At 43.9% G+C, this 22,298-nt stretch overlaps 1 protein-coding gene across 1 annotated transcript in view; it reads left to right on the top strand.

The window, feature by feature from the left end:
- The window catches only part of crim1 (cysteine rich transmembrane BMP regulator 1 (chordin-like)), a 34,425-nt gene extending 13,892 nt beyond the window's left edge, over positions 1–20,533 (top strand). The window contains exons 5-15 of the mRNA XM_052085912.1: positions 3,461–3,640; positions 5,277–5,480; positions 6,905–7,033; positions 7,882–8,035; positions 10,842–10,963; positions 12,320–12,538; positions 13,363–13,578; positions 15,863–16,084; positions 17,291–17,413; positions 17,693–17,871; positions 18,023–20,533. Coding sequence (XP_051941872.1) covers positions 3,461–3,640; positions 5,277–5,480; positions 6,905–7,033; positions 7,882–8,035; positions 10,842–10,963; positions 12,320–12,538; positions 13,363–13,578; positions 15,863–16,084; positions 17,291–17,413; positions 17,693–17,871; positions 18,023–18,205 — 1,931 coding nt within the window. The 3' untranslated portion in view covers positions 18,206–20,533. The remainder of the gene's footprint in view (positions 1–3,460; positions 3,641–5,276; positions 5,481–6,904; positions 7,034–7,881; positions 8,036–10,841; positions 10,964–12,319; positions 12,539–13,362; positions 13,579–15,862; positions 16,085–17,290; positions 17,414–17,692; positions 17,872–18,022) is intronic.
- The last annotated feature ends 1,765 nt before the right edge of the window (positions 20,534–22,298 follow it).

The following is a 22,298-nucleotide window of genomic DNA, read 5'->3' on the forward strand; positions in this document are numbered from 1 at the left end:
GTTGCTGTTGCCGTTTCCGAACGAAGCAGTAGAGGTCGCTGTTGGATTAGACTTCGTTATAGTGATTCTCATCGCGAGGCAAGTCCAGAGAAAAAGATTTCGTATAACACAACAGGGTGTTTTTTCGTTGTATGGGGGGCAGGAGAGTGGGAATGGTGTTAATGCATGAAGATATTATCACACTAGGGGGTATTTTCACCCATGTAGGTGTCGTTGTAGAAGAGTTTCACTGTATACTGTAGCTACACACATTCACGTAAATGACAATCCAACGTCAATTGTCCAATAACTGATTGGAAAGTTTAGCTTTAAGACTAATGGCACGCAAGGAAAACCTTTGACTGAAGCTGGTGTAGGTGAGCCAATGATTTGTTCAAATTATTCAGCAAAGTATACACAAGAGCAAGAATATGATTTTGGGGCATGTGGAGAATAAATACAAATCATGCAAAACAGCTCTTGATGATGTCAAGCTCTCAACTAAAAGTTCTGTAATCCGTCTTTTAGTCAACTAAACAGACCTGACAAAGACGAATGAGTCAAGAAAGTCCCCCTGCAGTCCATTAACAGTTTTCATATAATGCTCATCCAGGAAATACAACGAGTGTCTTGGGTAACTTCCTCGGAGACCTTTCTGCTGTTTGTGCAGCTTTCCCCTTGTTATGTTTTTTTTTTTTTTTTTTGAAAGGCTTTTAGCGGCCCAGCATCACAACACTGCTGGAAACTCGGATTGAAGTTCCAAATCCTGCTTCATGTTTCAGGCCCCAAGAGAGCCAATGAGGCTGGGAGGGGACCCGTGCGAGTGCTCTGTTTACTCTGCGCTCTCAACAAATATTCGCTGTTTTACCAACAGAACAAATTCCCATTCTGGCGCTTCCACATGTATAAATGGATGCCATGTCCTGGAATTAATGGACTTAACAAACCCAGTGACCAGGAAAGTGCTTAGGCTATGAATTTGTTCAACAGAAGTGCAGTGTCAAAGGGTTCTTGTCTGGTCACACGTCCAGAGGGAAAAGGTTCAACAGTTCATTGATGGGAATGCTTTTTATGTGCTTCATTCTGCCAGTCGGGAGGGTAATCGAATCCGGCAGGCTGTCGGGCGCTGAATGGCAGCCGCGGGAGCCATGGGATCAGTGTTTTGATAACAAGTGTCTGCTGCTCTTTGGGTGTAAGGCTTGATGCCTTTTGTGCGGCCCCTACTGTCTGTTAGCCACGCGTGCCTGCGCATGGTGATGCAAAGTTCAATAGACCGGGACATTGACGAGGACGGGCACCAAGACTCGCTGTCATCCCTGTTGAGATCTATCGAAATAATAGCCCTAATTTTTCCTTTATTACAGCCTCGGTCAACCCAGGCCATGCAAAATCAAAAAGGGCTTTTCCTGTAAATAACGTTGAAAAGGTCAACAAAAGGTCCTCAAGGACTGGCAAGAAACCTGAGGACCAAGGCTATGTCAGAGACTACAATTAAATACAACATGCTTTCATTGGCACATTGTATCCACTGTTGGGATGACTCCCAGGTTTCCATTGCCCATTTGGCTCTGGGTTCGTCCCACTTGGGCGGGGGGTGGGGGGGTGTCCAGGTCCACGGGCTGCAGTGACACCATGTTCCACCTGTTTTCAGAGTTGCGCCATTGTCGGCTGGGAACGGAGTGCTTTTTGCGATTATCTGGAAAAGAGAACAAAAGTTAACAATGATTCTGTTTGTTTGCGATAGGCCTGCTGAGTACTGACAATTAGGTTGGGGGCGTCTTCGCGTCCCATGTGCTCAGCTTTGGGTGTAGATGTTTAGGACAACACTAGTTTTCCGAAACTTTAGGTCGGCGCTGGGCAAGAAGGCTGAGTGCAGCACACTGATTGATTGCTTCTCAGCTTGAGGGTCTGCAAGAAACACGCAGAACCACAATCGTAACATTACTGTACGTTATCTTGGGGATTTTCACTCTGACTGCCAATGTTAAAACTCATTGAGCCTTTTTTTTAATGGTAGTGCGGGGGTGTGAACTCTCAGCCCTGTGAATATGGTCAAAGCAGATTGACAACCCACCAACGATTCCAAAAGAGGATCGTGGGATCTATTTAGAGGGTGCCAAAATGTGTTGTGGGGTACAGGTCAGTTATTTAGGCTTTAAAGCTCCGCTATGCAGTAAAGCAGCGGTCCCCAGCCCCCGGTCCGTGGGTCATTTGGTACCGGGCTGCACAGAAAGAATAAATAACTTGCATTACTTCAGTTTTGTTTATTTCGGACTCTGAAAGATGTTTTATTTTGAAAAATTACCGGATCCTCTGTTACATCCGTTTACATTATGTGACTCTTGACGCGGTCACATGATAGGTTACCGCTAAAATGAAATCTGGGAGCTCGCAAAATGAGTAAAAAAACAAATCTCTTTGGGAGGAGGAAAGGTCTCAGCCAGGAGACAGAAGATAGGAGCCTTCAACTTTCAAGAAAAAAAAGGCTACATTTAATAGACGGTATCAGGAGTCCAACTTAAAAGACATTTATCTCAACGGGTGATTCCCACGCACCAAGCCCACTCTGCATAATAAGCGGCGATGGTGAGTTGTATTTTTCATGCACTTTGTATTTGCGGCATGTCTTATTTTGAAGGCACGTTTAAACATTACCATAGCGACCAGATTGTTGCGGCCAGATCGGACGTTCTTCCTGTCATGATTCGCGTTTATTGTTATTATTAATATGCTTAGAACATATCACTGTTTTCGTGCAGGTCATATCATATTATTTTGTTATATTTATTCACCACATCTAAAAGGCCGGTCCCTGAAAATAAACCGGTCGTGAGGCAAAAATAGGTTGAGGACCGCTGCAGTAGAGTTAACTTCTGTTCAATTCAGGTCGCTCGGGCAAAGCCTCTGTGACTGCAAATGGTCCGTTATCCCATCGTCTGTATCTGATGCTGGTGGCTGTGTGTTGAATTCGGTTCACACAACGATGAGTCACCCGACTTTTCATCACTACCAACTTGATTGAGAGGTCTTAACTGATCATTTTCCAGGGCATGAGATTCATCTGTCACAAAGAAATGTTAAATTGTCATAAAGAGGGCTGATTGACTCCACCTTGCCGTTAGCACACAAGGCGGCTTTCTGCCAAAACCTCAGAACCACTTCTGTTTTCTTTTACTCTGTACAGCGAGCGTCCGACACTCTTTCGCTGCTTAACAGATCCCTTGGAAAGTTCTCCCCGTCGCCTTTGCTTTATTGTCCAACACACACCATGCCAACCCATATGGTTAGCCTCAGCCATCATTGTGTCCCTCAGTGCCAGTTGCTTTCGATGAATGCTAACATAGGACAGTCATTTTTTTTGTGCACTGCGCTTGGTAAGAAAATGAAATGGTGATGAAAAGACAAACTCCAGTACTGCCTGACTGTCGGCTTAGGGACCTTTTAAGCGTAATTATTATTTTTTTTTGTTTCCTCTTTTCAGTGTCCCCTAAGTGTGTGCACAACGGAAAGGAGTTCTCCGATGGTGAAGTGTACCGAATGGACCCTTGCTGGCTGTGCCAGTGCCGGGGAGGAATCTCCTTCTGCTCCAAGGCGGAGTGCGCTGAGCTCGACTGTGAGAACTTCTACATTCCAGAGGGAGAATGCTGTCCTGTCTGCTTAGGTAGTTTTTTTTTTAATGAATACACAAAATTTTAAATCATAACCGCCTCGAGGAAGTTCAGTCTGGAATGAAATATCAAATGATGTCATCTAGAATGGAACACAGCATAGCGTTGGCCTCTACCAAGGCCAAACAATCTTAAACCCTAAAGTCTGTCAGTTCAGTAGGTGTAGCTCTCCTGGTTGGAGCAATGTCACTGGACTCCGATGCAAGTTGAGCATAACAGGGTTTTTGAAATCAACTTTAATGGACTCAATGCTCACTACACTTAGTTGGCAGTACGGTGGCGTGTTAACGTTTGGTCATCTGGCAAGCGTATCGTGCTTAACAATGACAACATCAAAGTTCACCTGCTGTCTGCTGGAAAGATGACAGCTTTGTGAGTGGAGCTAATTCGAACTCCGACCGCCACCGACTGTTGAATTCGCTGTCATGGTGAAACTCTGCGACGATTAACTTCCTTTCTTCTTTGTAGTTACAATGCGAGTCCGAGTTGAATCGCTGGGCACCGGCGACCTCGTCTTTAAAAATCGTGCTAGCATGCGTCGCACTACCTTGAAATATGTTCATGGCGGAAACTGTTAAGCCACTTGACCTTTCCACCAGAAATGCTTCATGTTTTGCTGTGCCTATGGTCCATTGGCTCTTAAGGAATAAAGTACAATTGTCAAATTCACAATCAGCCACGACAAGTGAAAGTCCGTCATCACATTTCTTCATAGATACATTTCCTGACTTGAAGAGTCTCTTTGTACCCATGATGACCTTGCAAACAGTAGCAAGGGCATGGAGTTATTTAAATAGTAGTGTGAGCTGTGTAAAAAAATAAATAATTTTACTGACATAACGTCTACTGTTAAGTTTCTTTCACACCTCATTCAGCGACTCCAGCTGGAGCAGGTCGCCCTGCGCTGAACTGTGCCCCGTGGGAGAAAGTTGCCAACTAGGGAAATTAACATACCAGAGTTGGTGTTGCACCACAGCGCTAAAAGTGGAATGACCATCCATTTGAAGAAACGGAGAGACCTGGAAAGCAGTCGATGTTTTGTGAGAGAGCTTAGCGGTTGTAACCTTTTTGGTTGTGTCACAAAAAGCCTTCGCATGAATGAAATCAAATGGCCCAAGTATATTCTGCACCACAGGGAAAAAAAAGGTCTCGTTGTCCCATAACTTGCCGATCCAAACCTTTTGGACGATACACCGGCGCTTCTTTTTTTTGCTTTGTCGTCAAATCATGAGGGACCTTGGCCATCCCGGCTTTCAGCACAGCCAAGCATTTACGACGATTACCCCCACCGAGTTGAAAGGATCTCGGTGCCGCATCATGAAACGGCCCTCGTTCAAGTTAAATCCATTCATAAGTCAGGAACCAAAGTCATCCAAATCCAACAGCGTCGTCTTCATAGCTTTTGGTGTCTGGCCAGTTTCCTCATCTTATTAGCTCCCCACTTGGAGTATCATATTCCCGGCTACTACTTACAGTAGGGGCACACAACATACATCGGACTGAGGCATTGCTTTTTAACCTCGCTCCAAGGTCGCCAAAGCAAACGACCACATATATCTGAATGAGGTTTTTTTTTTCCCCCCTTTCATTTTCTTCGCTCCCCTGCGTCTCCCCTCGCTTTCTTCCCAGATGTGGAGCTCCTCTCAGTAGACAGCACAAAGGCCAGCTGCTGGGTGAACAACAAGCTGCGAGCCCACGAGGAGCAGTGGAAAGAGGACGACTGCACCTTCTGCCAGTGTGTGGATGGCGAGCCGCACTGCACGGCCATGGCCTGCAAGCAAAGCTGCCAGAATCCCGTCAAGATCCCCGGCGAGTGCTGCCCCTTCTGCGAAGGTATACGGAGCAGCGCGTGAAACGTCTTGTTATCGTTCTCGAACCCCGCGTCGATGCGGTTCAAAGACTTTATGAAGTGAGCATGTGTTGCAGGCTCCCGTTAACCCTGCAGTTTGACTTCAGAGGCAATGTCGGCATGGGCTCATTAAAGCGGAGGCCGCAGAGCATTCTTCAAGCTGTGGGGCTCTTTGTGTGCCTTTTATTACTCTTGCCCGCCAAAATTAGACCCACCTGTGTGCGAGGCACATCATAAAGCACTTTAAAAACAGGAGTGCTGCAGAGCTGATGTGGATCCCTCCTTTATTTGCGTGTGTGTGCGTGCACGCGCGCATAATTAGTTACAGCTCATTGCACTGTTCCTCCCACTTGAGCGTTTTACAGGACGTTCACAGCACGTGAACTTTGTGTGCTTTTGTCTCTTCGCTCTCATCACAACAGCAATGTGTATTTTACTGCGGCCCTCCAGTCTCGATTTATCCGCAATTACTCTTTTTCTTTAAAATGAGAGAAGTCTGAAGAGGTAGAGATTTAAAGTAGGTAATAAAAAAAATAATTTAAAAAAGCCCACTACATGCTATGGCAGCACTAATACAACTCATGGAAGCCCGGAAATATATTGTTTCTTTTTCTAGTGGTACCTCTACATACAACATTTTCAAGTTACGACAGGTCTGAACAGGAAAATATTGCCTCTTGTTACGAAAAAAAATTCAAGATACAAAAGGCAAAAATACAGGATGGGCTCCTACTCGCAACTCAGAGTTTCCAGAACGCAACATACTGTACTTACTAGCTGCTCTGCCATTGGCTACTACCGAGCATCATGCTGGCATCCCATTGGCTATGATGGTCAATAGATGAATAGATAGATATGTGTCGATGCAGCATCCTCGTCATTCGCCCCTCAGGCCATGAGACGTTCCCGAAATGTGAAACACCCAGAAAAAGTGTTCACCAGTCTGGCGATCGCTCACTTTGCTGATAATTCCCTTGGACATTTTCGAAGGATTGCTAAAATCCGACAAATGCAAACGTCCTTGGATCAGTTCTTTACAAAACGGCAAAATCCACTTCTGAGTGAGAACACAAACTAAAGAGGGCAAAAAACGATGAGGACGCAGTTGAAGGTTAAATGACCATCATTTTTATTCTTTAATCTTTGTTTTTTTTTTACATTATGTGCAATAATCTAAGTGTAACATGTATTTGTTCCATATTTTGATGCATTGTTATGCTTTAGGAAACGTTTATGTCTGAATTTTATGGGGGCTTGGAACGAATTAGGGCATTTACATGAAAAATGCGTCCCTACTTAGAAAATTCTCAAGTTAAGAAATTTCTTCCAGAACCAATTAATTTTGTAAGTAGAGGTACCACTGTCGGTTCGATGTGGTCTCCCATCCATCTCGATTTTCTTTCTCCAGAACCTTCCTATGAAACGGTCAGCCCCATGCTGTGCCCTCCTCTGGAAAACTGCACCCTTTCCGAGAACGACTGTCCTCATGGCTTCTATCAAGACGTCAATGGATGTCTGCTCTGCCAGTGTCTTAATAGTAAGTTTGCTTTTCGTCGCTTACGGTGGAGGAAAATTGGTTAGGAGTGTCATGGAATTTCTCAAACATGTCCATTTACAGGATAGTGATAACCGATTAAGGCAGTTACATTAAGAGAAAGTGGCCTTTTTGCAGCCTAAAATTGTGAACATGTGAAAACGGGCTTTAAAATAGACTGCAATTTTTATTTTTTATTTTTTACTCAATTTCCAAAATGATTAATTTGTCATAATAAGATCTTGTTGACATGCTGTCTGTCATCAACTATGCGGCAATCAAGAATTTCCTCACGCTTAACTTCCACGTGTGACATTCTTCCAATACATTAATGCAACACAGTACGTACAGTAATGACACTTTCTTGATCTCCAGCAATGTTTTAATGTTTTTATAAGATAAGAAAAAACTTTATTTGTCTCACAATGGAGAACTTCACATTTATGCAATACAATGCAATTTTGAAACATTTTCAGGATGCTGACATGGATTACGGGTTCGCATACGGAACCAATGAAACCCTTTTTTTGAAGTTAGCCTTGCACAGAATAAGCAATGCTTAACATTCTTGTCAAAACCTTATTTTGTACTCACTTGTTGTCATATAGATGCATATTTGCACGCCGGTTCTGACAATGTTCTTGCATTAGTTCTGTCAAAGGGAAATCGAGACCTGCGGCTTTGACAGCTGTGTATACAAGTTCATATCCATCCCAACTTGTCCGTGTCCATGGCGACGAACTCTGTCCCCAAGAATGTAGCCTGCGAGCCGCCCCGTAGTCACTGCTGCCTGCGCTTCTGATGAACGACTTGTGCCTGTCATCAGCTGACCTTCGCTTCAACTCTTTCAGATGACTCCTGCCCCGACCTGGGAAAATATTGTTCCCTGCAATGCCCCACGGGATACGAGAGGGACGTCTTTGGCTGCGAGGTGTGCGAGTGCAGCGTCCCTGTGCCCAGGTGCCGACCTTTGACCTGCGCCAAGACCTGCCTCTATGGATTTGTGTGAGTACATGCGCACGCGCACACACACACACAATAACTGAACTCCTTTGTAATATTTGTTTTGGACTTGTTCAAAAAGGTCAACTGTTGTCATTTCCTCTCCCCTTTTTCTCTTGATGTCCATGGAGAGTTAAGCATTTTTCCAGCGGGTGGGGAGCAATTTTAAGCATTTTAATACTATGCAGGGGCACGCCGTATCATAAACTGACACCAGGACATTGTTTGCTGCTATTTTCGTCAGGCTTTCCGATCGAGACGAATAAAAGCAGCCAGTACAAGAAATCCTGCTGTGCGTCGTCAATAGTCCTCAAAATTACTCAGTCGGACACTACCGATTACATTTACACGTGACAAATGCAAGGCGACGAAATAAATAACACACTGGTGCTTCCCAAACAGGACACTTAGCCTGCATGCCGTCAGAGAGCATCAAGGTCGCTGCGGGAAATTATGCAATTGTCAATGAGTGTCCATTTCTACAGTTGGGTACAGGCTACAAACAGGAATATAGAAAGAGAGCGACACGGTCGGATAATTATTCTCCACACTGTACTCTGGACTGTGCAACTGCAATTCGTGGAGGAGAAAAAAAAAATCATCCAAAATAGGTGGACAGAGGTGCAGTGTGTCTTCAGGACACCCTGAACCGGTTCACAGCCAAGATTGGTATTATCAAATGCTAAATATAAGCTGATGAATTCTTGTGCTGTATTCGAGTGTGATACGGCCTTTTTAGCCGTGTTCGTAATGTGTGACGCTTTGTTGTGACACAAAGCACCTCATTCAAGCAGGGAGGGAAAGGGAGGCGTTAAGGTCTCCTAAGTGCATCAACATTTACATAGCTGCCCCCCCCCCCAACCCACCCGCAAACCACAGCTTATGTGAAAACTGCTGAAGTTAAAAGAGGAATTCTTATCTTAGAATTTTTTTTTTTTATTAATTTCAAATGCCAGCGAAGCAATCTATTTCTGCCATTGGTTTGTCCATCCATCCAAGGCCCCTCATGTCTCCCGCCAACTCTCGTCTTCAACCCATCCGAGTGGATGAAATATGTGGAAACTCGTCGCATTTCATTGAAAATTGCCCATTTTTGCAAATGGTCAATCTCTTGCAACACCACAATCAAAAATACACAAGGATAAAAAGCGTATTGTGTAATATAATACACATTGGGATGGTTTTGATCTGCCAAAAACGCCTACGTTGGAACTGTGGTCAAAGAAAGGGCCTGATTCATATCTGCACTTGGCTCCTGAGAGGTAAAAGGATGAGTTGGAACATCAGCAGCAGTGAGTTCGCAGTCCATCTTTCATAAGCAACTGTTTTTATTTTTTTTTGTCAAGCAGCTTTTGTCCATTATCCTCAGTCCACGTGCAGGTTGACACAAATCCACAGTGGATCTCCCTTTGGAATAGTTTAAGTGATACATCACACCGCAATTTAACGGTACATAACGACAAGGCGTTGTACCTTATAACAGGAATACATTTAATTACTCAATGTTGAATCGGTGCCTTTTTAGCACAATTTCGACTCTTCCGGAACTTCTTCAAGGTTTTGCGGTGAGTCTTGTTTTGTCTAAAGTTACAGACGAACAATTTGAATATGTCCCTGATGACTCACAATCTCTCTTCTCTAGATTGATGCAATGCGATTGAGTGATATTCTCAGGGCTTCATTTTGAAAAGATACACTTTTGTAAAAAAAAAAAAGAAAAAGAAAATTCCCATGTGTGCAGTTTGACGGCACTTTGTGCTGGACTTGCACCGGTGTATTTAAAGTAAGAGGTAAGTCCACCTGAAACGTAATTATAATGCAAAATGTCGACGATAAATCACTCGAGTCTCATACACTCAATGGGTCTGCCCAATTGTATTTGTCATTCGCCTAATTTTGATCCGATAAGTTCCCAAAATAGTGACGGGAAACGGTTGTTTGACTTGATCTGTGTCCCGTGACGGACTGGTGACCAGTCCAGGGTGTCGTCTGCGTTTCGCTTGTAGTCAGCTGGGGCAGACTCTTGCTCCCTGCAAATCGGAACATGATCAGAGCGATAGAAAAAGGAATGGGTGGGACGTTCCAGTCATTCCACACAGATTGCGATCGGTCTTAATGTCATTCCGTTTTAGTGGCGTTAAAAACAATTGGTGCTTGTTTTTTGTTGTTTAGTTTTTTTCCCAAGTTGTCGTTTCGACTGTCTGCTTGCCCCATCGAGGGCAGCGTGAGTGTTGCTTCGACTTTGAGTCCGTTTCTTTGCCAATTTATCAACTTGCACCTCGTCCACGTTTTAATAGGAGGATATTTAGATGCGAGTTGGGGTATTTTTGCTCCGCGCGCTCAATTCTAAACCTGCCCTAAGATTTGGATCCACACTTTCCTCTGATTTCAGTCAATCAAAAAATCCACCTCAGTTTGACAAGAAAGCCCTTCTTTGACCGTTTCTCTCGACAATCCCAATCCAATTGGCTTCATTGCTTCTTATGTATGGGCCGCTTTTCTAACGAAGAGTGCCAGGGGCCTAAGGAGCAATAATGATGCAACGGGTTACATTGAAAGCATCTGAATTGGATTTTCGACTGGGTCTTGGGTTTGTATGATGTGCAAACCACAAGGATCTCTCATGTTGGTCTTTTTATTTGGCCTCCTTCAAAGGCAGCCATTACAGAAATGAAGAAAAGCAGCTCCAGATGTCAGTTCTACCAGAGCCCGGCATCTGGTCTTCGCTATGTGCCACACAACACAACGGCATTCAAACTTATCCATGTGTTAGTGTTTTATGGCTTGTGTGTGTGTGTGACCCCCTCAGTCGCAACAAGCACGGCTGTGAGATGTGCCGCTGTATCAGGTGCCCCCCCTTCACCTGCGACAAACACTGCAGCGATGGCTACAGGAAGAACAAGAAGGGCTGCTCGATCTGCATGTGCAAAGGTACCTCAAACTTAATGACAGAACGCAAAATGGAATGTATTGCCCCTGCTCAAGTCAAGGAACAATACATGAGTTTACTTTAAATGCATTGTCATGGATTCGGCGATAAAATGCAAACATTTATGTCTGAATTTTGGCTGGGCTTGGAACGGATTAGGTCATTTACATGGAAAACGCGTCTCTACTTGCAAAATTTTCTAGTTAAGAAATTTCTGCCAGAACCAATTAATGTCATAAGAAGAGGTACCGCTGTTTTAGTAATTGTGCAGCTTGGTTGAGGTTTGTGATCCCTGGTAGCTGTCATTAGGCATTAAAGTGGCACAATGCTCTGTTGGAGAGTTTAATAATCACATATATTAAAGTGTAGCGTATTATCGCCCCCTTGTATAATTTTTACATGCCTGGCAATGCCCAGTCGTGTCCTTGTTTATATTTGCACTTCACCTGCAATCGTCTGAACTACCGTCAGTTTCTGTGCTTGGTATAAGAGTGTTGCATTCAGCAAAATGAGTTTGCGAGCCAGCCCAGCTTTTCGTGACGCAAATAGCCCAGGCCAGCGGTCTGAACATGGGTTTTCATTAGGGTTCCGGGATAATAAATATCCAGTCAAATTGTTAGCGCGTCTTGTTCACGCGCACAATTCCATCACTGTGAGTCAGTATAAAAGTAAACGGATGGAAACATGGTGAAAATCTATGTGTGAGTTTGTTCTACAAAGCTGTACTTTTGATTTCCTGTGACCTCTGGCTGCTCCTCTGCGGGGACTTAAATGTTTGCCTTTTCGGGCTTTTGGTTGGTATTTGGCTTTATCCAGTAGCTATGGTTGAAAGTCTAATTAGATTCCCTCAACTTCCAAGTTAAAATCCAGAGGACTGATTTATCCTCCATTTTACAGGAAGTGTTTATTTATTTATTTTAAGCTGTGTTATAAATATTTCAACCTCAACATGTGCTAGTGTCAGTGCGATTGGCTCTACTGGCTCTTTACAAACAGAAAGACTCGCAGACTTTTCGCAGACAAACGGAGGGTACAAACTTGGAGAGCTGGGGAATGTCTTGATGTGGTTTGTCAAAATATTCAGTGTTGAGAAATTATTTCTTGAAAAATGAAAATGAAAGAAAAAAAATAAACGGATGGAAATGAAAGAGAGGGCACATCTCAACTTGTGCTTCAACTCCGAAGTTTCAGTTTGGCTCTCTTCCTGATCCAAGTGGATTGCAACTGGCACTAAAAGCTAGTCTGGGTTAAATCCATCGACTTTGGCTTTGGGAAGGTTTGCGCTCCAAGTCAATAACAGGATACTTCTCTTTTGACCAGAGAGTAAAATGACCCTTTTGAATCTTTTCCTTGTCCAGATACTGCCCGTTCCCCGAGCACCACCGCCCCCATCCCAGTTCCCGGCTTTTGCTTTACCTCGAATGGCAACCGCTATGAGGAAGGCGAAAGCTGGCATGATGGTTGCCGTGACTGCTACTGTCATTCCGGACGAGAGATGTGCGTGCTCATAACCTGTCCTGTGCCCAGCTGCTCTCATCCAGTCATGAAGCCTGACCAGTGTTGTCCTACGTGTGAGGGTATGAGACTAAATTACTCCAACTACCCATCCTTTTTTTTTTTTTTACACAGCTTACACCTCATTAGGGTCACGGGTGTGCTGTAGCCCAACCCAGCTGACTTTTGTCTGATTTGACTGTTTGCCAGCCAATCGCAGGGCACACGCAACCACTCACGTTCGCACTTAGGGATAACTTGGTCGTCAATACACCGAACATGCCTTGTATATAGTTTGCAAGCAAATGCAAACGTCACACATGTAGGCCGGAGCCCAAATTTGAAAGCGGACTCACCGTATGTATTTATTTATTTATTTATTTATTTATTTATTTTTGCGGCATTTGCATACAATGACATTTACTTTGGGGCGGGGGGGGGAATCAACATTTTGGTCATTTTTCTGATATGTTTTGGACCACACCAGGAACTGATCATAATTCATGTTTGTGCAGTTTCTGCACCATGAAGGTCACATCATACCACGTTGAATAAAGGGAAGGAAATCTACACTTTTCTTGGTTTCATAAATTGGATTCATCCATTGCCAAAATGCAGATTAATTTATTATTAGAATAATCCTTAGTTAATGCACAACACAAATATACTCTCCTTCAAGTTAATTGCTTTCCTGTTTTGGCAACAAATAAAATTGTCGACACCTCAAGACACCACTATGCATCCCTTGGACAGATTTCCAACTCTTTGCAGATGTCACCTGGAATCAAAACACAACCTTGGACAAAATTTCCAGTGCTATGAGCTCCTGATTTCTGAATCCCTGTTTACTCATGCTTCTCAACATGTTTAAATGTGACCCCATTTCTCTCCTCTTGCAACACTTCAGACGAATCAGGTAGTGGCCTGCCGGAGGGGATGGACATGGTGGTGTGCAGAGCCCCTGGTGGGGAATTTTACGTGGAAGGGGAGACCTGGGACCTGGATGAGTGTATACGTTGCACCTGCAGACAGGGGCGTGTCCTATGCGACACTGAAGTTTGTCCCCCGGCTCTGTGCCAGACACCAACCAAGAACCAGGACACCTGTTGTCATGTGTGTCTAGGTAAGTTGTTAAAAGACTTGAGGATAGCAGTGTTTCCTAACCTTTAGAGAACCACATATTCTCTATTCCCCCCAAAAACCTTGTGGCCTAACATCAAACCAAAATGTCACAAAGTTAATGAAATGCATTCTGCAATCTCGCAGGGGAGCATTTCATTTTTCTGCTATTTCGTTGGTATAGAGGAGTGTACATGATCAAAGATATGAAGCAAGTTCTGATAAATCCATCCATCTATTCATTCTCTACCGCATGTCTGGGGTTGAGTTGTGAGGGGCAGCAGTTTGAGCCTCTCCGCAGCCACTCCTTCCAACTCAAACCAAAGCAATCCCAGGCCAATCGGGAGATACAGACTCTCCAGCATGCTCGGAGTCGTCCCCTGAGCCTTTTACCGATGGGGCATGACCAGACTACCTCATCAGGGAGGCAGGCGTTCAGGAGACATCCTAACTAGATGCCCAAGCCATCTTTTCTGGCTTCTCTGAACGTAGAAAAGCAGCGACTCGACTCGGAGTCTTTCCGGGATGATGAAACTTCTCACCTCTACCACTAAGGGAGAGCCCAGACACCCTGCGGAGTAATTTAATTTTGTCCGCATGTATCCGGTATCTTGCAGTCAGCACCCACAACTCGTGACCTTCGGTGAGGGTAGAAACGTAAGATTGACCGATAATTAGAAAAACTCCATTGCGCACGTGAATCCAAGATCCGACCTCCCGACAGACCCTCCTCCCAAGCACCCCTTAATAGACAGCTCCAAGAAGACGAGCCTGGTCCCACTGAGGTTGGAACACCCTGCGGCACTGTCCCTGAACTCTGGGTGGCTCTCTTCCACTGGGGCTTTGCCATCGAGGAACATTTTTAACCACCTTGGTGGCTTCAACCCCAAAGATGGGAGAGCCCAGCTCGGAGGCCCCAGATTCTACTTCCTCAAAAGTAAGGCATCGGTGGAATTGAGGAGGTCTTCCAAGTATCCTCCCCATCGCCTCACAAAGTCCCAAGTCATGGTCAGCAGTGCCACATCTCCACTCTACACAGTTTTAATGGTACACTGCTTCCCCCTCCTGAGATGCCGGGTGGTGGGACAGAATTTCCTTGAAGCCTTGCCGGACTCATCCCATGTCCTATAGTTTCCGCCGAGGCTGCGGTCTGCTTGGCCAGCCGGTACCCGTCAGCTGCCTCCAGAGTGCCACAGGCCAAACAGGTCCGATAGGACTCCTCCTTCATGTTGTCGGCATCCCTTACCGCCGGTGTACACCGATGGGTTTGGAGATTGCCGCCACAACAGGCATTGACCACCTTGCGGTCACAGATCCGATCGGTAAATCTTCTGAAAAAAATTAGAAATGTAGAGTTTACAGCCATCATGAGCTGGGTGTCGCCAAGACACATGGAGAAGTGGCTGTTGTCATCTATCTCTTTCCAACTTGTCTCGCCAGATCTGTGCTGCTCCTAAAGGAGTCAATGATGTCCCACGTATAAACTGACCCAAAACCACACGTAGATCTTTATTCACAGCTCGAGTCTCAATCACTCAGTCACCAAGATGTGGCAACGGCTTTCAAGCAGGAGGCCTACGAATCGGCAATGTATGACTGTGCCTGTGAGTCTCTCTTGGAGAATGTCAGTCTCGCCTTATCGGTGCATCCGTCTTCAAAAAAGCAGATTGCGAACGGCTTGAGATTTGATATATATGTGGGCTGTGTCACCAGGAATGTGGGAATAATGCACATTTCGCTGACAGAGCCATATGATGGATGTGGATGGTGGGCAGTGTTGAGCCAAGACTTGGGTCAGGACAAGACTTTTGGTCCCTTCGAGAAATGGATGAGATATGCGGATGAGGCCCCAGACTGAATTAACATCTGCCTGCTGAAATTCCTTGTTTATACTCAACATTTGGGAAGCATCTTGAATTGATTGATGTATTCTTCTAGTCTTGGCTTTGCACGCTTGCTTAATTAATTCATCCATTCAGACTTAGACTTGACCCCTTAATTTATTAGTCTTCGCTTATTTATTTATTTATTTTAAAATGCCGCTAAGGGGCTAACTGGTTAGCATGTCCGCCTCACAGTGCAGTGGTGCAGTGCTCCGGCCTTCCTGTGTGGAGTTGGCATGTTTTCCCCCCCAATTGGAAGTTCGCCTTCCTCAGTTTTAGTTGTAATGTTCATAAATCCCAATACATTCTCATGTTAGCAACACAATCGGGACGAAACGGTAACCAAAAAACGTCTTCGACGGAGCCCCCTTATCCTATTTGAATGGCGTTTCCATGTATCCACAGAGGAGACACAGAGTCCGCTACTGCCAGTGAACACCAGCCAGCAGGAGTACTGCATCACCAACGATGGTGACGTGCTTCTAGCAGGAGACTCTTGGAAGACCAACGCTTGCACCAGCTGCATCTGCAACAACGGCACCATTCAGTGTTTCTCTCAGCGTTGCCCACCTGCCAACTGCAGGGTGCCCGTCTTGCGCAAGGGCCAGTGCTGCCCGTACTGTCTTGGTGAGTTTTGCTTTACACCCCCAAAAAGACATTTTTGGGGGGGTTAATTTAGTCCTACCAATTGTTTTCGTCACATGAAGATATTAGTTAAGATCTAGTTGTGTGCCTATTGATAACACCATCTCGCCATAGTTATACAGTAGAAACTATAATGTAGTACGACCGTACGAAATTGTGCAACGTACGTCATCTTGAGTAATCTAACGAACATGAAAACACTTTTTAAATATCGAATTCCAAGTTAAGCTTGACCTTGCAATGACCAACCAGTCAGAGGACAGAAAAATGTTGATGTTACTGTAGGCTAGCTAGCTGTTGACGTTATTGTAGGCTAGCTAGCTGTTGACGTTATTGTAGGCTAGCTAGCTGACTCTCTGAGGCAAAACGAAACCTGATTGGTTAAAGAGACAGTCCCATTACAGTAGTAAGTTACATCGGCCGATGCCAGATTCCATTGATGTGGCAGCACATAGAAGCTAAAATCTGATTGAAAAAAATCATCCATGTTACGCAATCAGAGAAATGCTGCGAAATGAAGAGAAGAGACTGTTGGGAATAAATCAATGCAAATGTTCGTTAGCGTTTCTGTTCAGTTTTTCGGCCATGCATGCAGCAAAGGTCTTAGTGGCCGTGCTATTCAATGCACAGCTAAAAGTAGCTTGTACAAGACCCCCACACATGAAGATCATAATAGAGCTACAAGTAGAACAAGGCGCAGCCTGTTGATGGGGCAGGGGGGGGGGGGGGGTCCTAATCCAGAACGGTACCTGCCAAAAAGAAGGAGTGACTGTGGGTCCATATGCGTTAGTTCGTTAGAGCCCGCCATTCTGGCGCTGCTTAGGCAAATACCACAGCGGCGTTCCATGTGACATACACACGTACACACTGTCGAATCGAGCAACAACATTCCTCGAGCATCCGCGCATTCACACGTGTTTCCTGTCCCCGGACCGCAATGCTCGCTCTGTGGCGGCGCAGGAAGCTCCTCGTCAGCTTTTCCTACAGGGGAAAAGCTCGGCATAGGATCCCATTGTTCGACCCGATATGCCGTTGGAGCGCCCTTTGTTTTTATGCTTTGGCTTGAGAGCGGTTCCTGGCTTTGCACGCAAACACATGAGTCGAAACAATAACACGGTTGTACGGCCGCTGGGTATTGCATTACGCTCGTCGTTTTGAAAATCAAACCTTTATTTCTGTCTTGGGAAGAAATGACGACATCTGCGCCAGTGTTGTTGTCCACCGTCGCCCCCAAAACGAGGCTCACCACTAGTGTGCGGCGGGCTGGCGGGAACGCCGATGTCACCGAACCGCCCATTGTTGCAGACACAGGTAACCCACACCTTAAACAAACACCTTTTGGATTGCTTTTGCTTGAGGTACAGGGCTCACGACTTTGTTAAATATCAAGACGACTTTGATTTATTTATTTGTCTCGAATCAACACAATCGTACAGTCAATGATTTTTTATTTTTTTTAAATCTTCAAATTTCACATTGCCTTGTACTACACTGTCAGATTTTGTCATTGGAAGGCCCCACTCTTGATGACATGACTATGCAGCATTAATGTCTCACATGAGGTCGCCGGTTCCTGTCCACGTTTTACAGATGAGCCAGTTTTGGGTGAAAATTACCCCAACCAAACACAGATGGCCCTCATCTACCAGTCAGCCGCCTGGATACTGGCAGGTCTCCTCTTGGCCATCATCATCTTCCTAATTGTTGCTGTGCTTATCAACAAGAAGAAGAAGTGGGTGCAGATGTCCTGCTACAGTGCTCCAAAGAAGGTAAGACTTTAGGTTTGCAACTCGATGCTGGAGTGACATTTTTGTTGACTTTTAGCCTCGGTGTAGGGCCACTTGTGCTTCATTAAGAATTTGTCACGTTGGATTTTCACACTTTGCTTGCTGGCCGCCCATTTTCACTTCTGCTCTCCAGACTGTGATCCTGAAGCATGTGAACAAGAACCAGGTGGTATATATGGAGCCCTCCAAGGAGAACAAGTTTCAGAACGTGAGGAACGACTGCGGGATCCATTTCTCCCCCGAGACGAGTTCTCCTTGTTCGGACAAGATGAGCATCCCAAGAGCCAAGCTGGCGAACAACTGGGCGGTGCGTTAACATCAGCCTTCAGCAGATCGCAACTGTCCGCCACATCACACCCTCTCGTACTGCTGTCATCTATGGTGACTTATGCGTACACACACACACACATGCACACATACACACACCATGGATGCAACCTGCTACTTGCGCTTCACTCTATGTGAGTGGAAAACAAGAGGACACCCCACGTTGGTTAAAGCAAGAATTTCATGTGAACTTTCTAGTGTGTATGAACCTTCTCTGGCATGGACAGACGTCACTCACGTGAGCCGCTGGGAGAAGACACACAAGTCACTCGGCTTTACTGCACAATCGCTGAGGCTTCTCGGTCAGACTAACTTAGAACGTTGTAACTCTTGTCACCTGATTTCGCCTCCTTGTGGACTAGTACAAAGGGGGGGGGGGGGGGGGATGTTCCCGGATTGGGGGGGGGGGGGGGGGCAGGAGGGGGATCTTAAGAGGTTTACAGCAGTGCTTCATGGATGTTGTCAGTACAATTAGCAGGGAGGCCAAAAGAACTGGTAATCCATTTGGATCCACCAAATTGTTACAGTCCGACAGGCTTTATAGACATCCTGCGTTAGAGAATGTGTGGTTTGTTTAGTTTGTGTATATTGCAGCAGTACTGTATTCATGTTGTTCTAGTCCAACTTTTTTTTTTTGGACATCTTCTTAGGGCCAAATGTATGCTGGTTGAAACATTCCCACCATGTGCTCAAATCTTAAAAAAAAAAAAAAATCAGCCCAAAGAAATCCCTCTGGAATCTTTCATGAAAGAACGTGAGCTAACGGTTTTTCCACACGACTTACGGTGAATTATGCAGCGGCCTGGTTTTCATATTTCATCCTATCTGGAAGCTGAATAAGTCCATCTCAGAAGAATGTTATAAGCGAAAGAGGAGACAAAATTGTTGTCGTTTCAGGGCTCCAGACTGCCCCTAAATGGTGTCTTTTTGCTCCGAAATTATGAGACAGTGCAAGTAAAACATTTTCATCTCCCGTGCGACCACTAATTTTTTGTTGTTGTTTTGTTTTGTTTCTGACAAACTGCTCCACGATTTGAATGTTGCCAACGACTCCTTTTAAAGCATTCATGCTACAGCCTTAAAGGTTTGTTTATAAACTGTTTAAATGTAACTGCTTAACAAACCACAAAAAAAACCCCAGTCCAAATCACTCCTGATTCATGTCATTGATGTCACTTTTGGTTGTTTTCTTTTACGTTTCAGAAACGTGAAGAGGCAACATAAGGTTTGTGAAAGGAAGCCTGGAAAAAAAACTGGTTGAGCATTATTTGGATGGTATGCCGATTTGTATAAAGGAAAAAGAAGAGTGTTTCTAGTTGCCAAGGACGTATTTGTTACTCACGCAGTAGCATAATTGTAATTGTCACGGGAGACGGAGCAAAACAAAAATAATTCAAACTAGACCGTAATACAAGAGCCACAAAAAAAAACGTTTCTGTGATGAGAAAAAAAGCCCATTTGATTATAATGTAATACGACTAAAATATATTTTTGTCAGAAAAAAAAATATTGCGAGAATGTTAATGTTTCAATTGTTTAAAATTTCCGAAACATACGTGTAAGATGCTCGGCTTTTCTCTGCTTTTTTTTCTCCTTTTCGGTGAGGCATTAGCATTCCGCAAAACAGCTTGTTATTTAACATGAGCGCGTAAAACGTTTTTATGGGGGGGAAAAAATGCAGCACTTTCCGACTCGGTTGTTTTTTTTCTTTTTTTCTGTTGTTTTTCCTTGAAACTGCAGGATTCTTGGAGGAGGATAAACACGCTAATCGGGGATTTGATGGCCTCATTAAAGCACTCCAGTAAACACAAATTGTTCGAGCTGGTGGCCATGTGCTACACCAATCGGATCAAAATAGAATTCCGTTTCAGTCCTCACTCAAACCAATGCCAACCTGTTTGTCCAAAACAAATGTGATTGTGATGCCAAAATTGGTCGTTCGGTTGATATTGGGGTGTTCTCGTGACTCGGATTTCTTTGATTCATGATCATGTGCTTTAAAATGTGTGAAAGATTCCTTGTCCTTTGTTCTACCTTGTGTAAAAAGCTAGTCGAGATTAGCTAAGCAGAAGAGTACCTTATTTATTTTTTCACATAGCCTTATTTATTAATACTATAGTTTGAGTTTTTCTTTTCTTTTTTTTTGTTGAATGAACTTTGGTCGCCAAAGCTGCTGTACATTTTAGAGCATTTACACCAATCTGCTATATTCAGTATCATCGCCTTATTTATTTCTCTGTTCCAAGCCCTGTAAATAAGTGAAACTGTAACATTTACTCTTTTTTTTTTTTTTGGAGAAATAAACGTGTGAAACGTAGTGGTCTACCTGTGAATATAAGAAACTGCTCAAATGCAGACATCTAAGATCTGTTGGCGTTTAATTCATCTGTGGGATAGCAGGTCCTGGTGCTTCTCCAAATCGGGAATTCAAACCGTAGTCAAAGTGCATGTTAACAGAAACGGTCTGTTACTTCAAGATGACTTCAGCTGGAAGGGCAATGATACATTTCATTTATAAGTGTCTATCAAGACACTCTAGGACACTTTACAACCAAAACTAAACTAGGTGTGACGCTGTGGAGCGGAATATTTGCCACCAAAAACTAAATGTGAATAACTTACAAATAGTTTATACTGAATTTGAATTGCGTGAATTGAAGGTGAAGTGGCTCGGATAATGAATGGATTTGTATATTTTACTCTGAATCATATTGAATAACTGAATCTGAATTGTACAATCTGAAATTGAAATGATTGACTTTTTTTTCTTTGAAATTGTATTTGATCCTCACTGAAAATTAGTGAGTGATCAAGGTGTTTTTAGCCGAAAAAAATGACCATGAATAGTAAGGTGTTTTTGGACGAAAATTTTAGCCGAAAAAAACTGCCTTTTTGGACAACAAAAACAACCATGTATAGTAAGGCATTTTTGGACTAAATCTTTAGCCGAAAAAAACGACCATGTATAGTAAGGCGTTTCTAGGTGAAAAAAAACGACCATGTGTAGTAAGGCGTTTTTAGGCGAAAAAAACGACCATGTGTAGTAAGGCGTTTTTAGCCGAAAAAGCGACCATGTATAGTAAGGCGTTTTTGGACAAAATTTTTAGCTGAAAAAAAACGACCATGTATATATAGTAAGGCGTTTTTAGCCGAAAAAGCGACCATGTATAGTAAGGCGTTTTTGGACAAAATTTTTAGCCGAAAAAAACGACCATGTGTAGTAAGGCGTTTTTAGCCCCCAAAAAATGACCATGTATAGTAAGGCGTTTTTAGCTGAAAAAAACGACCATGTATAGTAAGGCGTTTTTAAACGAAAAAAACAACCATGTAGAGTAAGGCCTTTTCGGACGAAATTTTTAGCCGAAAAATAACAACCATGCATAAAGTAAGGCGTTTTTAGCCGAAAAAAACGACCATGCATAAAGTAAGGCGTTTTTAGCCGAAAAAAACGACCATGTATAGCATTGGTGTCCAAAGTCAGTCCTCAAGGCCCGCTGTCCTGCCTGTTTTCCAGCTCTCCCAAGAGCAACACACCTGACAAAATTTTTAGCCGAAAAAAACGACCATGTATAGGAAGGCGTTTTTAGCCCAAAAAAAATGACCATGTGTAGTAAGGCGTTTTTAGCCGAAAAAGCCACCATGTATAGTAAGGCTTTTTTGGACAAAATTTTTAGCTGAAAAAAAAACGACCATGTATAGTAAGGCGTTTTTAGCCGAAAAAGCGACCATGTATAGTAAGGCGTTTTTGGACAAAATTTTTAGCCGAAAAAAACGACCATGTGTAGTAAGGCGTTTTTAGCCCCAAAAAAATGACCATGTATAGTAAGGCGTTTTTAGCCGAAAAAAACGACCATGTATAGTAAGGCGTTTTTAAACGAAAAAAAACAACCATGTAGAGTAAGGCCTTTTCGGACGAAATTTTTAGCCGAAAAATAACAACCATGCATAAAGTAAGGCGTTTTTAGCCGAAAAAAACGACCATGCATAAAGTAAGGCGTTTTTAGCCGAAAAAAACGACCATGTATAGCATTGGTGTCCAAAGTCAGTCCTCAAGGCCCGCTGTCCTGCCTGTTTTCCAGCTC

This window comes from Hippocampus zosterae, chromosome 14 (genome assembly GCF_025434085.1).
Source record: "Hippocampus zosterae strain Florida chromosome 14, ASM2543408v3, whole genome shotgun sequence".
NCBI classification, from domain to species: Eukaryota; Metazoa; Chordata; class Actinopteri; order Syngnathiformes; family Syngnathidae; genus Hippocampus; species Hippocampus zosterae.